Here is a 12,442-nt window from a genome sequence, read left to right on the forward strand (position 1 = left end):
AACCATTCTTGTCTCTGGATGTCCTGAGCATTCATTCGAAGGTGCTATTTTACACGTATGTCACGTGCTCTTCATAAATGCACTCCATAGTTACTGATTCTGCAAAATTGTAATGCAGAGAACTAATTTTTTATTTGTTTTCTGGAATTTACAAAACACTGGTTATGTTTTGCACAGCATAACAATAGAGAGAGATGCATATTGCAGTTAACGGTTGGGATGGCCTCCAGCCTCTCTAAAGGTGTGCCTTCCAACAGAAACAGCAGTAATATACTACCCAATATTTCACATAATAAAGTAGCCCTGACTTTTTCTCTTAAGCAAGACAATTTGCAGTTCCTGTTGGTGACTCTTTTCATGAAGTGAACCTAAGCTTCCATGTTTCTCACCAATAGGAATAACCTGCCTGATGCCAAACAACAATTTTTACAGTCCTTTTTTTCTGCAAGCAAAAGAGATTACAACTTAAATAGTAGCACCCAGTATTAATATTTCAAGGGCATTTTACTAGTTTCCAGACTAGGAAGGAGCACTGCAATCTTTGAAGGTACACTTGAAAAAAGGTATTTTTAGATCTTCATACATTTTACTTTTACTCCTTCCAGACTGTACCCAGCTCTTAATTTTCTATGCAGATTTTATGTCTCTTCAGAATATTAAGTCAATTACCTGAATTTTGCCAAGGAACACATACTCAGTTCCCTTGGAAATGTACTGGAATTGCATTTAAGTATCAGAGGAAAGATTCTGGCCTTCAGAGACAATTGGCATTCTTCAGAAAAGCGCTGTAGGATTTATTAACCCCGCAGGACTCCTAGCAGACTAAGAACATTTTGCCTTCCACTGACTGCAAAAGTCAAATTAAGTCTGATACAGTGTGAAGGAATGAGGGTGCTCTTGCTGCAATAGAAAGCCATGCTAACCCACAAAAAAGGTGTGTAAAAAAAAAAAAAAGGTGTTGTGCTTTGTGCATGGATGGCAGGGGAAGGTAGTTCAGGTTGTGCACCCAGCAATCTTCGTGGCTGCTGCACATCTGTGGCTCAGACAAATCTGCTGTAGTTGTGCTGTGCGTAGACATTGCTACTCCACAGGACAACTGCTTTGTACACAGCCTTCACCTGAGAGCTATATGTGTTCTGCAATGTTCAATCTGCTACAGCCCTTCCTTATTTTGAAGACACTTTTCTGCACATAAAGAAGCAAAAATGTACATCCCACACCCCATCAGCTTGCTGACTGCCATCATAAAACTTGCTATGGGGACATGCAGGCACAACAAAAATGGGCCTGATCTCCGCAGCACTGGGGGCTGGTGCTTCTCTCTGCTGAGCAAAAAGATAGTCAGATGGACAGAAGGACCCATTTTGTCTTGCATGGGGAGACTGAACCTTTCTGAGCATCAGATATGTGTGTTTGTGTTCAGTGCCTACTCAAACAGCCAGGATCTACCATAGTGAGTGAGATCACTGACATCAAGAGATAATACATCAATCCAGATGATGCATCAGACATCAGAAGAGGCCAAGGGGAGACCTTATTGTTCTCTACGACTACCTGAAAGGAGGTTGTAGTAAAGTGGGTGCTGGCCTCTTCTCCCTAGTATCAAGTAACAGAACAAGAGGAAATAGCCTTAAATTGCAACAGGGGAGGTTTAGATTGGATATTAAGAAAAATTTCTGTACTGAAAGAGTGGTCAGGCATTGGAACAGGCTACCCAGGGAGCTGCTGCTGTCACTGTCTAAGGTGTTCAAACAATGTGTAGACGTGGCATTTCGGGACATGGTGTAATGGTCATGGTGGTGTCAGGTTGATGGTTAGACTCGGTGATCATAGAGCTCTTTTCCAACCAAAGCAATTCTATAAAGTTTGAGGCTTTTGCAGTAAAATTTGAACAATAATGACAGGAGAACCAAGGCAGATCAAGGATCTAATATGGGCTAAAATGCATATTTTTTTCCACCTTAGGTTAATTTTAACCTGGATCAGATTCACTGCGAAGCTGCACAAACATTTCTGTTGGCAGAGGGGAAGCAGCAGGAAGGAGCAGGCACCTGGGAGAGACAGAAAAAGCAACAAAGGGTTTTGGCAGGGTTGTAAGTTCTTGACAACTCAAAAGTGCTCATGGAACTATCTTGTAATGTGGAGCTGTTACATACAGAGAGATCAACTGGACATAGGAGCTAAAAAATATTCTGTGAGATCACGTACTTGGCCCTCTCACAGAAAGACGACACATTTTTGTGTCTTGGGGTGACTGAAAATGCCAACATGTAGAAGTCCAGCTTTTGGTGGTATGCTGGTATCAAGCAGAAGGGGGATTTCTAGACTATTTGTTGCTAGACTAGCAATCATTCGCTGACATTCACAGGAGCAGCATTGCTGTACAGGACATCATCAGAAATCATGCCTGGCAGACAGCTAGCATCCTAAAAATGTCATTATTGCAGGTATGTGGACAATAAAGGATGAAAGTAGGCAGAGGTGCTCCACATGGATAAAAGCAGAGGGCTTGTTCTCTAGCCAGTCATTCCACCAGCTGACAAAAATGGCTTCAAAACTTTTTTCCCCTTAAATTCTCTGCACTGCAGGCTGCCTATTATGTGTGTCTTTGTTATTTATACCTGCCATAAGTTTCAATAACAGCTTTACAGATTCTATTATGCTTGTCTTAGATCTGGTATTGTAAAACAGAAAGCTTTGCCATCCTAAACATTGCCTGGTAAGAACTCCTCTGCATTCTTTTCACCTTAGAGAAAAAATGAAAGTGGAAAATACAGTCAGTGCAATAATTTGGCCTAAATAAATAAAAGCTTTTACAATTGAATTTTATTTTCATTCCAATTCTTCCATACTGGCCAAAGAGAAAATTTTGTTCCTAGCAAGCAAAATGGTGTGTGCCAGTTTTTAACTGTTTTCTTTTAGCTTGCCTTGAACCATAATTGTGTTGAATACTGGGTAGGGGATAGGTGATGAACAGAACTTGCAATTTTCTGCAGAGCTTCTCTGGAAAATAGCCTGAATACTCTTCCATTAAGAAAAACAAAACCAACCAACCAACCAGACACCCCACACCAAGCACACAAACAAAACAAATACCCAAAACCACAGCAAAAAACACCCACCAAACCAAGCAAACCAAACCAGGCCTCAACTTACCCTAAGGAAAAATAAATGCTCTTTACAGAGAAAATTAGCTGTGGTTTCTACCATCCAAATAGAACAGCAGCAGACAAGTTGAGACAGGCAGGTCAGGAATACTTCTGTTATACTATCAGACTGTAGTTGCTAAAACAACTCACCTTTGTCATGGACAAGTGGGTGAGGCTCCCATTTGTCTTGGAAAGCAGACCACAATGGACTAAGATAGGTTCATGATTTCCCTGCTGAGGACAAAGACAGTAAGGCAGGAGCCAAAACATGTCCAAAAGGTTGGGCTTTTATGTTTGTGTCTTCCATCACTGGGTATTGCAGTAACTCCTAAAGACATGTCTCCGCTATAATGGGGATAAGTGCTTCAGGAAAGTAACACAAAACCTGCTTTAAATTTTTATTTCACTCTTTTCTGCTGAAGGACTGGTGTTTCAGGGTGTGTCCACCACCAAGTGTAGCTCTCCAGCAACCAATCGATACCGTACCAACATAAATTGGTACATGGGTCCACTTACTGAACCACTTACATTAAACTGGTTTGTGAGACCAGGCTCTTTGCTGCAAGCCTCATCTAAGTGTAACTCATCAGGTGGGTCAGACAAGTCTTCTCTGTTGACATAAGACCTTGCTGAAGTAGTAGAGCTAGTGAGGGTGAATCTGCACTGAGGTCTTGGAGGAAGGCAGTGTGGCAGGACTGCACACCAGCTTCTGTTTTCTTAAGCAACTCACTGTCAGCAGATGGTTTCTGCTCAGGAAGAATCTGTACTGGAACTGATCATGTGGACACAGTCTCAGGCTGCGCCAGGGGAGGTTCAGGCTGGATGTTAGAAAAAAGTTCTATACAGAAAGAGCGATTGCCCATTGGAATGGGCTGCCTGGGGAGGTGGTGGAGTCGCCATCACTGGAGGTTTTCAGGAGAAGACTTGATGGGGTGCTTGGTGCCGTGGGTTAGTTGTTTGGGCGGTGTTGGATTGGTTGATGGGTTGGACGCGATGATCTTGAAGGTCTCTTCCAACCTGGTTTATTCTATGTATTCTATGTATTCTATGTGCCCAGGAAACAAGAGCAGCTGGACAATGTAGCTACCTGCTCTAAGATATCTAAGAGGCAAAGTTAGGGTGGAGGTTGAAGGGGCATGTGTGTTCTGCAGGTCTGTTCTGCTTCTGAGGGTGGATGAAGCTATCCTGGGTTATACCTATGTGAAGAGTTTGGCAGCTAAGGTCCTTTGAAACAGACTGAACACATGAAAGAAAGTGTATGTATCTTATTCTGCAGTCTGCGCCACAGTCGTCCACCCCCTGCTGTTTGTTTGATGATCTTTTTAAGATGTTTTTGGGCATGTGTCCAAACAACTTCTCTTTTTTTTCATCGGTTCTTCCCTCTTAATAGATGCAGAGAAAGAAAAAAGATGGGTTTTAAATTAGGAAAGAAAGTCATGCTAGTGTCAGTATGGAACTGCTGATGGCTGGGAGAGGTGTGTGTTGTGCAATACATAAAAGTGAGGTCTGTCTCAGCAGTGCAGACAGGTCTGGCTGTGGCCTTTAAGGCTTTGAAGTAGAGTTGGTGGGCCAGGATGCTCTTTGGACATGGTGGCAGTTCTAACTTGCCATAAACCCCTCCCAAGCAGACATCTACAGCAGAGAGATCAGGAATGATGTAGTCTAACTTTGCTTGAGCATATGCCTACATTGCAGATCAGCATGGAGTTTATGCTGGACTGTCTGTATTTCTTCTTAATTTGTTTGCTTCAGCTAGTTGAGAATGTTCCTTTACCAACCACTGTGCTGAACTGAGGAGCTAAAAACCTCTCCTTGGAGTTGTGCTCCCTTGAGCAAGAAGGGAATATAACTCTATTTATTTGTTTTTAATTTATTTTATCTGGTTTAATACCCAATGAAGTTGTTGTTTTTTCCAACTAGCAGCACAAGGCTCTGGCTATTTTTAAAGAATCTGGTTCATCTGATTTAATTTAATGAGTTTTCAGTCCTGTTGAAAATAGCTGGAGCCAGAGCCAAGAATAATGTACTGAAATGTGCTGGTTGAGCAAGGATGGCTTTGCTCTGCCAATCTGCTTTCCTTCCAGTTGTTCAGATTCACCTGGTTTTGCGAGTAACATTCACAGAGGAGACATATTGATCAAGGTGCTTTTTAATGCTACAGCTAAAGGTTGATAATGCCAGAACCATATTTTGCTACACTTATTTCAAGATACATAATAACTCTTCTTCTTCAGCATAGGATACCTAATCTCTGTTTCAGAACGCTTTAAAGCAAATGTGAAAAGCTAATGTCCTTTTATGGCGCACAGGGAAACTGGGGCATGAAATGGTCAGGGTTTTTCCCCTAAAGTTACTCAGAAAGCAAATGGGAGAACTAGTAATGAAACTAAATAGATAGTATTGACTGGGCTTCTTAAGCTGCTGTGTAGCTCTGGACTTCTCCAAGAACTGGAAACAAGACCACCATGGAAAAAAGGGTTCTACTAAGTCCTTGCTCCTGGTGTTTCTACTGACTGGATCTCAGCACGTCCACATTTAGTGTCCTGCCTGCAGCACCTGAATTGCTCTGCAGAGGGACCTAACTCTCCCTAACAAAGCTTAGATTTCATGCATATTCTTGCACTATCTGAATACGTCTCTATCACATATTTAAATGATGTGCTTAAAACTGTATGCATCCATCTTTCTTTTGCCATCCATGAGTTATTTCTCTTAGGCAGCTGGTTTCTTATTCCCTCCTATGAAATGAGTAGCTGATCCTTCAGCTTCATTGGATTAAAGAAATAAATCAGCCATAATACATCTTACTCAGTGATAGTGGTGTCCATAGGGATGGATTTTGTGCAGAGATCACTTTACACCCTAAAGCACAATGCAGGATTGGCTTGCATAAGTAAGGAACAGATGCTCCTGACGGCTATTACATTATTCATCTCTCTACATGTGATGGGGGGAAGGAAACAGCACCTGTTACTATGGGAGAAATATTGTCGCTGCTGTTCTACATTACAGACCTCCAGGGCAATCTGGGCCAGGCACATTTCACTCCTGTATTTCTGTTGACCCAAATGAAGCCATGACAGTTTACTTGCACTAGTTATTTTGTCCTGTGCTTCCCTCAGACAGGTCCCTCAGTTTATAACCTAAGAAAATTAAACATCTGCTATAGATACCAGGGAGCACTGGAGACAGTGTAAAAATTGTATATGTTCTTTCTTGCACCCCAAATTTTGCACATGGGGACTTGGTGAAAGTATGAGAACTTACTTCCCCTTTACAGCAAAAGCAATTTCTACAGATTCTCTTGGATTTCAGACAAAACCCATATGCCTGGAGCCCTTCTAAATGTGTATTTAAGAGCAGACAGAACTACTTTCCTTGTCATCCTGACCTTAGACTGAGGTTACTTCCTTTCCATTGTCTGCATTGCAGAGGGCAGCACATTTGGCCCATGGTGCCAACACACCACTCACAGCCTTAGCTTCAGGTGCAGCAAGTCAGGATGGAAATTTTTCTTGGCGACTCCACTGTAGACAACAGCAATTTTGTTTGGAGTGTGGTGCCAGGAGGTAGTCCCTTGAAGAATTTCTGCAGCTGAGGCATGAACTCAGGCAGAATTTGTTCTTTTTTTTTCTAGAGTACATACAGGTTATTCAGGGACCACAGAGTCACATGTTAATGCACTCTATCCAATTATAACCTGAAAAATCTGATGTGAGAATAGTCAGTGAGGTTAAAGACCCTTTCTACTCCCAGGCAAACATATTCTAGCCCCTCACCTAGGGCAAGTGAGCTGTAAGAATTTCCTCCAGTGTGATCCCTGCAACAGTTCCATTTCCCAAAGTTCTAACTCCCTGTTGAAGCTAAAGGCTCAATGCAGCTGGCAGAAGAACTCCCACTCATGTTGGTGACAGCAGTCTTCCACAGCCAGGGCCAAATCTGAGCTGGATGCCCACAGCATGTCTCCTCTTATGTTTTATGGGAGCTAACTGATACGGTGTGGTCATTGAGAATATGCCTTTCAGTCTGATATGGGGATATGTTTATTGGCTGTAAATTCAGCACTGAGTGTACATAGATAGGTGCGGCTTTAAAGAGCAACGTTTTCCGTACTATCCTCACACCGTTGCTAGAACCGTAGATTTGACAGGGTAGAGCCTGCTTCCCCCCACAGTAATGACTTCCATTCGTGTTTAATTAAGCTGGTTTTCTTGAGCTGGACCAGCCGAGCCCTCCCCTCCCCAGGCTCCTAGCCGCCATGCCGAGGCTGGCCGCCAGGTGTCCCCAACAACCCCTCCCACGCCCTGAACCGGGACCGCCACCGCCACCACCACCGCGGGGGCTGCTGTTCCCGCCGCCCCAGGCCCCGGTATTTAAAGGTGAAATGCCATCTTTAGAATGTTTGGTAATGTCTCGAATGAGGAGCCTCAAAGATTTTCTTAGGATGACTTTTAACACCCACCAAAAGCAGGGCTCCAGCGCGCTAGGTGCTGAATAGGGATTGCTGCTGCAGCCTCAGATGCCACACTGAAAATCAAGGTGCCAGTGAGGAGCACAATCATCTCACGCCTCTTTTTCTGCAGGCTGAGTTTAGGTAGGAAGCAGCCAGCCCTCTGGGCAGAAGGTGGATATGGTATGATCGAGTGGATTAGAAGAGAGATGCTGTATGAAGGAGAAAGCAGAGTAGTAAAGAAATGCCTTCTCAAAAGAGCCCTTCTGCATGTTTCCTGAATCATTCAGAGGCCCTAAGCTGGTGTCTTCTTACTGCCTGGAGCTTCAGGTGACCAAAAGAGCCACCTGAAGAGCTGCTGCCTGGGCCACCATTGTTAGGACAAATGGGAAAGAGAGAGGTGCAGAAGGGTGAGGGTGTTCTAAGTGGTTCTCAGTCCACCTCCTCCTTCTTCAGCTGCAGCTGTGGCTTCTGCTGCCAGTGAGACCTATTATCTCCCTGCTACAGGCACAAGAGGCCTGAGTGCACCCTAAAGACATTCCCTTGCATCTCCCAGATAGGCAAAGACCCAAGTCGAAGAAAGACACAATACAAAGTAGAACTAGAATTAAGGTTCCCTTCATTTTCATGTATTGAAAAGAACCTTGGTGCTCAAGGGCATTGGCACAACAATTTTGCACACTCCAGGCTTGTTAGGAGGTTGCCAGCACTTCCAGTTAGGTTGTGGTGAAAGAACAATTTCTGCAGCACAGCTAAAAGTGAAGCATAAAGGTTTCCTGCTTGCTGTTGTGGTGGAAGGAATTTCTCAGGGAGGGTCTCTGACACTCTTATGGCAGCAGGTAATAGGATTCTTCTGCTGGGATGTCTCTAGGGTCCACAGGATCCCACCAGGCAGCTACATGAAATCACCAAGCACAGGCCTCCCCTTGGCCAACAGCACCTACTATGTGGATGCAATCCCACGTGGGTTTGTGAACAGTGTGCTGAAGCCATAGCCACCGCGTGTCCAGAAACAGTCTCAGTCTCTCCTATGAGGACAGACTGAGGGAGTTGGGGCTGTTCAATGTGGAGAAGAGAAGGTTCCAAGGAGACTTTACTGGGGCCTTACAGTATCTGAAAGGGGGCTACAAGAAAGCTGGTGAGGGACTTTTTAGGGTGTCAGGTAGGGATAGGACTAAGGGGAATGGAAAAAAAATAGAAATAAGTAGATTCAGATTGGGTGTTAGGAAGAAATTCTTCACCATGGGAGTGCTGAGACACTGGAACAGGTTGCTCAGGGAGGTGATAGAAGCCTCATCCCTGGAGGTTTATAAGGCCAGGCTGGATGTGGCTCTGAGGAACCTGATGTAGTGTGAGGTGTCCCTGCCCATGGCAGGGGGCTTGGAACTAGATGATCCTTGAGGTCCCTTCCAATCCTAACAATTCTATGATTCTATGATACTGCAAAGCCAGTATACAGCAAAAACAAATCCCTTGGTCCACATCACCAGTCTGCATGATCTGCTGCTGAGGCTGAAGTCCCAGCAGGCAGAGGCACGTAGCAGAGCACATCTCCCTTCTGCCGCTCCCTCATCTTTGCCCGGGAGAAGCAGCTTGTTGGGTTCATTCAGCTTGTGATGCAAGAGTGAAAAACTCTGATGCTGCTGCTCTGGAATCCTGCCCGACCTCTCCTACCAGCTGCCTCCAGCAAGGTTCAGGATGTTTTTGGCACCTCCAGTTTTCCATGCTTTAGGTGGGAAATCCTAACGCAGCAGGCTGGCACTTTCCAAAACAGGCTGTGCCTCTGGATGTTGGGCATATTGGTGCGTGTGTCAGAAGCATTTACCATACACTTCTTCAGGCAGGTCTCCTGCTGCAGACAGCAGACAGGCTGGGCTCAGAACAGGCCGGGCAGTATTTTCAACGAGTTGTAAAAAGTCGTAGCTGTCAGATGCTTAAGCTAAGGAATGGCACTGGAAGGCCGGGTGGGGGGAGTTGCGAACTTTAAAAAAAAAAAGGCACCAAACCCAGCAGTACAAGTTTTGCCTTATAAAGACTTTGTAGAAACCGCGACATATCGGAACTTTAGCAAACTTCCGGGCAGTTTTTACTCCTCGCTGCCGCCCCGGGCGGCCGCCCGCCACAGCAGCATTTCTGCCCCCGAAGACTCGTTTCTTCGCAGACAGCAGCGGGATCCCGTCTGGCCTCAACCCCTCGGCGGACGGGCAGGGCGCTCCGCCCGCTGCCGCCCCGTTGCATAAGGCGGTGCGGTGGCCGCGGCCGCCCCGCTCCGCTCCGCCCCCGGAGGTGCGCGCCCGGCGCGGCGGGGACAGCGGCCGCGGCTGCTCGGCTGCTGCTTGCGGCTGGGTTGAAATTATTTTTTTTTTGGCTTCAGGGCTTTTTTCTTCCTTTCTTTCTTTCTTTTTTTTTTTTAATTTTATTTTTATTGTGACTTGTTGTTTTTCCCAAGTGGGACGGTGGCTCCTTGCCATGAGCAGCCCGAAGGCATCATGAAAGCGGGCAGGCGCGGCTATCCCGCCCGCTCCGGTGTAGGATGGCTCTTAGCGAAGTGCTGCTGCTGCTGTCCCTGCAAAGGTTGGTGGGGGCTGGGCGGTGGGCAGTGGGCCCCCGCGGGGCTGGAGCGGGCGCTGGGTGGGCGCAGCGGTGCCTTCGCCTGGGCACCATCCTCCCGCTGCTGGCCGCTCCGCGCCGGCGCCGAGTGGAGGGAAGGGGCAGGTGTCGGCGGGGAGCAGCCGGACCGGGAGGAGAAGGTGAACCGGCCACGGGCACCGGGAAGGAAAGTGCTGAAAGTGACAGGATGCATTTTGTCGTTGATGGTAGGAAACACCCTGGGACTTTAAGGTCAATAGGGCGGGAGAAATATTTGCTTAAATGAGATTTCCTTCTTCTTACCCCTCCAAACCCCCCTTTTCCTTCTTTCCTTTCTAGTCTTTTTGGGGGGGCTTGAATAGGAGTAAAATGCTTTGAGAACATCTGTTTCTCACAGTTCACAAATCTCTGAATGGTGATGTGGGAAGGTCTGGAGAAGCTGGCTGAGCTGAATTGCTAAGAGATGTGGGAAAGCCACAGCAGCCCTGTAAAAATAAAGTAAAAATCTGGCGTTTGCAAGGAACAGTGCAGCTTGGCTGAGGATTTCCCAGCCTGCAGTCTTTTTACTGTGATATGGCTCTTGAACTTTTTCTGGACAATGTGAGTTTTTTGGAGGTCTGAATGTGGTATTTCAGGGTTTCCTGTTCTCTGAATGGCAAAGCAAATATGTCCCAGACAAAACTTGCCCTTTCTTTTGGGCCCTTTAAAAAAACCCAACAAAACAACACAGAAACTAAAGCTTTTAAGTGCAGGGGGGGTTGTGTCATAGAGCCCGTTTACACATCCCCAGATAAAGATGGCTTTGAGGACAGGTGGGTTTACTTGAAGCACACGTTTGCAATGCAGGAGCCCTGTTTCCCCAGTTACTGAAGTAGAGTCATGCTTAAGTGGTGACAGCAGCAAACTAGTTGGTGTTGGAGTTTGCCATGATCTCCTAAGATGCTGATCTTTCTCAGCCTGGGGAGAACACATTACTGCATGCCAAAGAAGTGACTCTTGAGGTCAATGCACAAAAGCCCACTGTTTTGCAGCGTTTAAGTAGGAACATGTAACCTGGCTGCTAACAGAAAGGTTGTGGTACTAGATGACTGTGAAAGCCAAGTCTTTTGGACAGCCTGTGCTTTAATGTGTTGACCCATGCAGGAGGTTTGTGGCTGGAGCAGTATTCTAGCTCTCTGACATGTTTCTGGTCTTTAAAATATTGATTCTAACAGATTAAAAACTCCCTGCTGCCTGCTGTGCCTGCAAAGGTCTCTAGAAAGGGAAAGGAGAAGCAGCTGGCTCCTCTCTCTCCTTTAACTGTCTTTGCAGTTTTAGTTTACTGGCTTAGTAATAAAAGGTGTTTTGTGATATATCAGTTGCTTTACTTCTTCCTTTTCCTCAGTAGTAAACTTTGGTCAAGAAGTTACAAAAGGCTGACTGTTCTGCTGTATTAATTAAAAAACCCAGAGGTAGTCAGATGGTGGGAATAATCCCTAAGTATAATAAGCAGGTACCAAACCATTTGATGAGGGATTTGAGTACCTCAGACTACAGCATGCTGTTCATTGTCAGTTTAATGGAAGAAACTTGGAGAGATTTAATGGGGCAACCACACCTTTAAAGCTTTACTGTCATGTATTCTGCATTGTCAGTGGTCATCTTTGCTTCTGGGGGAACACCTTTCATCCTGGGGATCCTAAATACTACTACTTACTAATAGGTGCCTGCAATTCATATTTAAGATGGGTGTTAATCACCTTAGAACTGGTCTCACTGTTGCCCCATAAATGACCTTCCTTTTGCCTTTAAAAATGCAGAGCTTCTTTTTCCTGGTGACAAATTCCTGATCTCAATCTTGCAACATCTGAGTAGGTTTTGTTGTGCTGGTATGAACTGTCTGGTGAGAGAAATTGAGACGATGAATGTGCAGCTTGTGCTCAGAGGTTGTGTTGGTACAAGCTGTCAGTGCTGCTCATGCCATGAAGCTTAGAAGTGATGTGGATGCTTGTGTCCTAAATAGAAACAATAATGTAGAGCCAAAACCCCCTAAACCCTGCATCTCCACTCTATCATGAAATACATCACTTTTGTGTAACTGGGCATTCCTCCAAAGGATTTTGATGGATAACTCAAACTACTCCATTGCATCAGTCTTACCCTGTCTGTTGCAGCAGTAGAGAACTTGATACTGGTTTTTCACCCCTTTCTCTTGATGAGTTCTGATCTTGTCAACTTTGCCTATATACAAAGCTATTGGGGATCCATCCAGATA

The 12,442-nt window shown here is 45.3% G+C and overlaps 1 protein-coding gene across 14 annotated transcripts in view; it reads left to right on the plus strand.

Annotated features, from left to right (window-relative positions):
• The window catches only part of KALRN (kalirin RhoGEF kinase), a 548,250-nt gene that overhangs the window by 457,133 nt on the left and 78,675 nt on the right, over positions 1-12,442 (plus strand). The window contains exon 1 of one of the 14 annotated variants that reach the window (XM_054176513.1): positions 10,024-10,173. The exons of the other annotated variants lie outside the window; for them this stretch is intronic. Within the exon in view, the coding sequence (XP_054032488.1) occupies positions 10,089-10,173 (85 nt within the window). The 5' untranslated portion in view covers positions 10,024-10,088. Of the gene's footprint in view, positions 1-10,023; positions 10,174-12,442 lie in introns of those variants that run through there. 14 annotated transcript variants of the gene reach the window in all.

Source organism: Dryobates pubescens, chromosome 2 (genome assembly GCF_014839835.1).
Source record: "Dryobates pubescens isolate bDryPub1 chromosome 2, bDryPub1.pri, whole genome shotgun sequence".
In the NCBI taxonomy this organism is placed as follows: Eukaryota; Metazoa; Chordata; class Aves; order Piciformes; family Picidae; genus Dryobates; species Dryobates pubescens.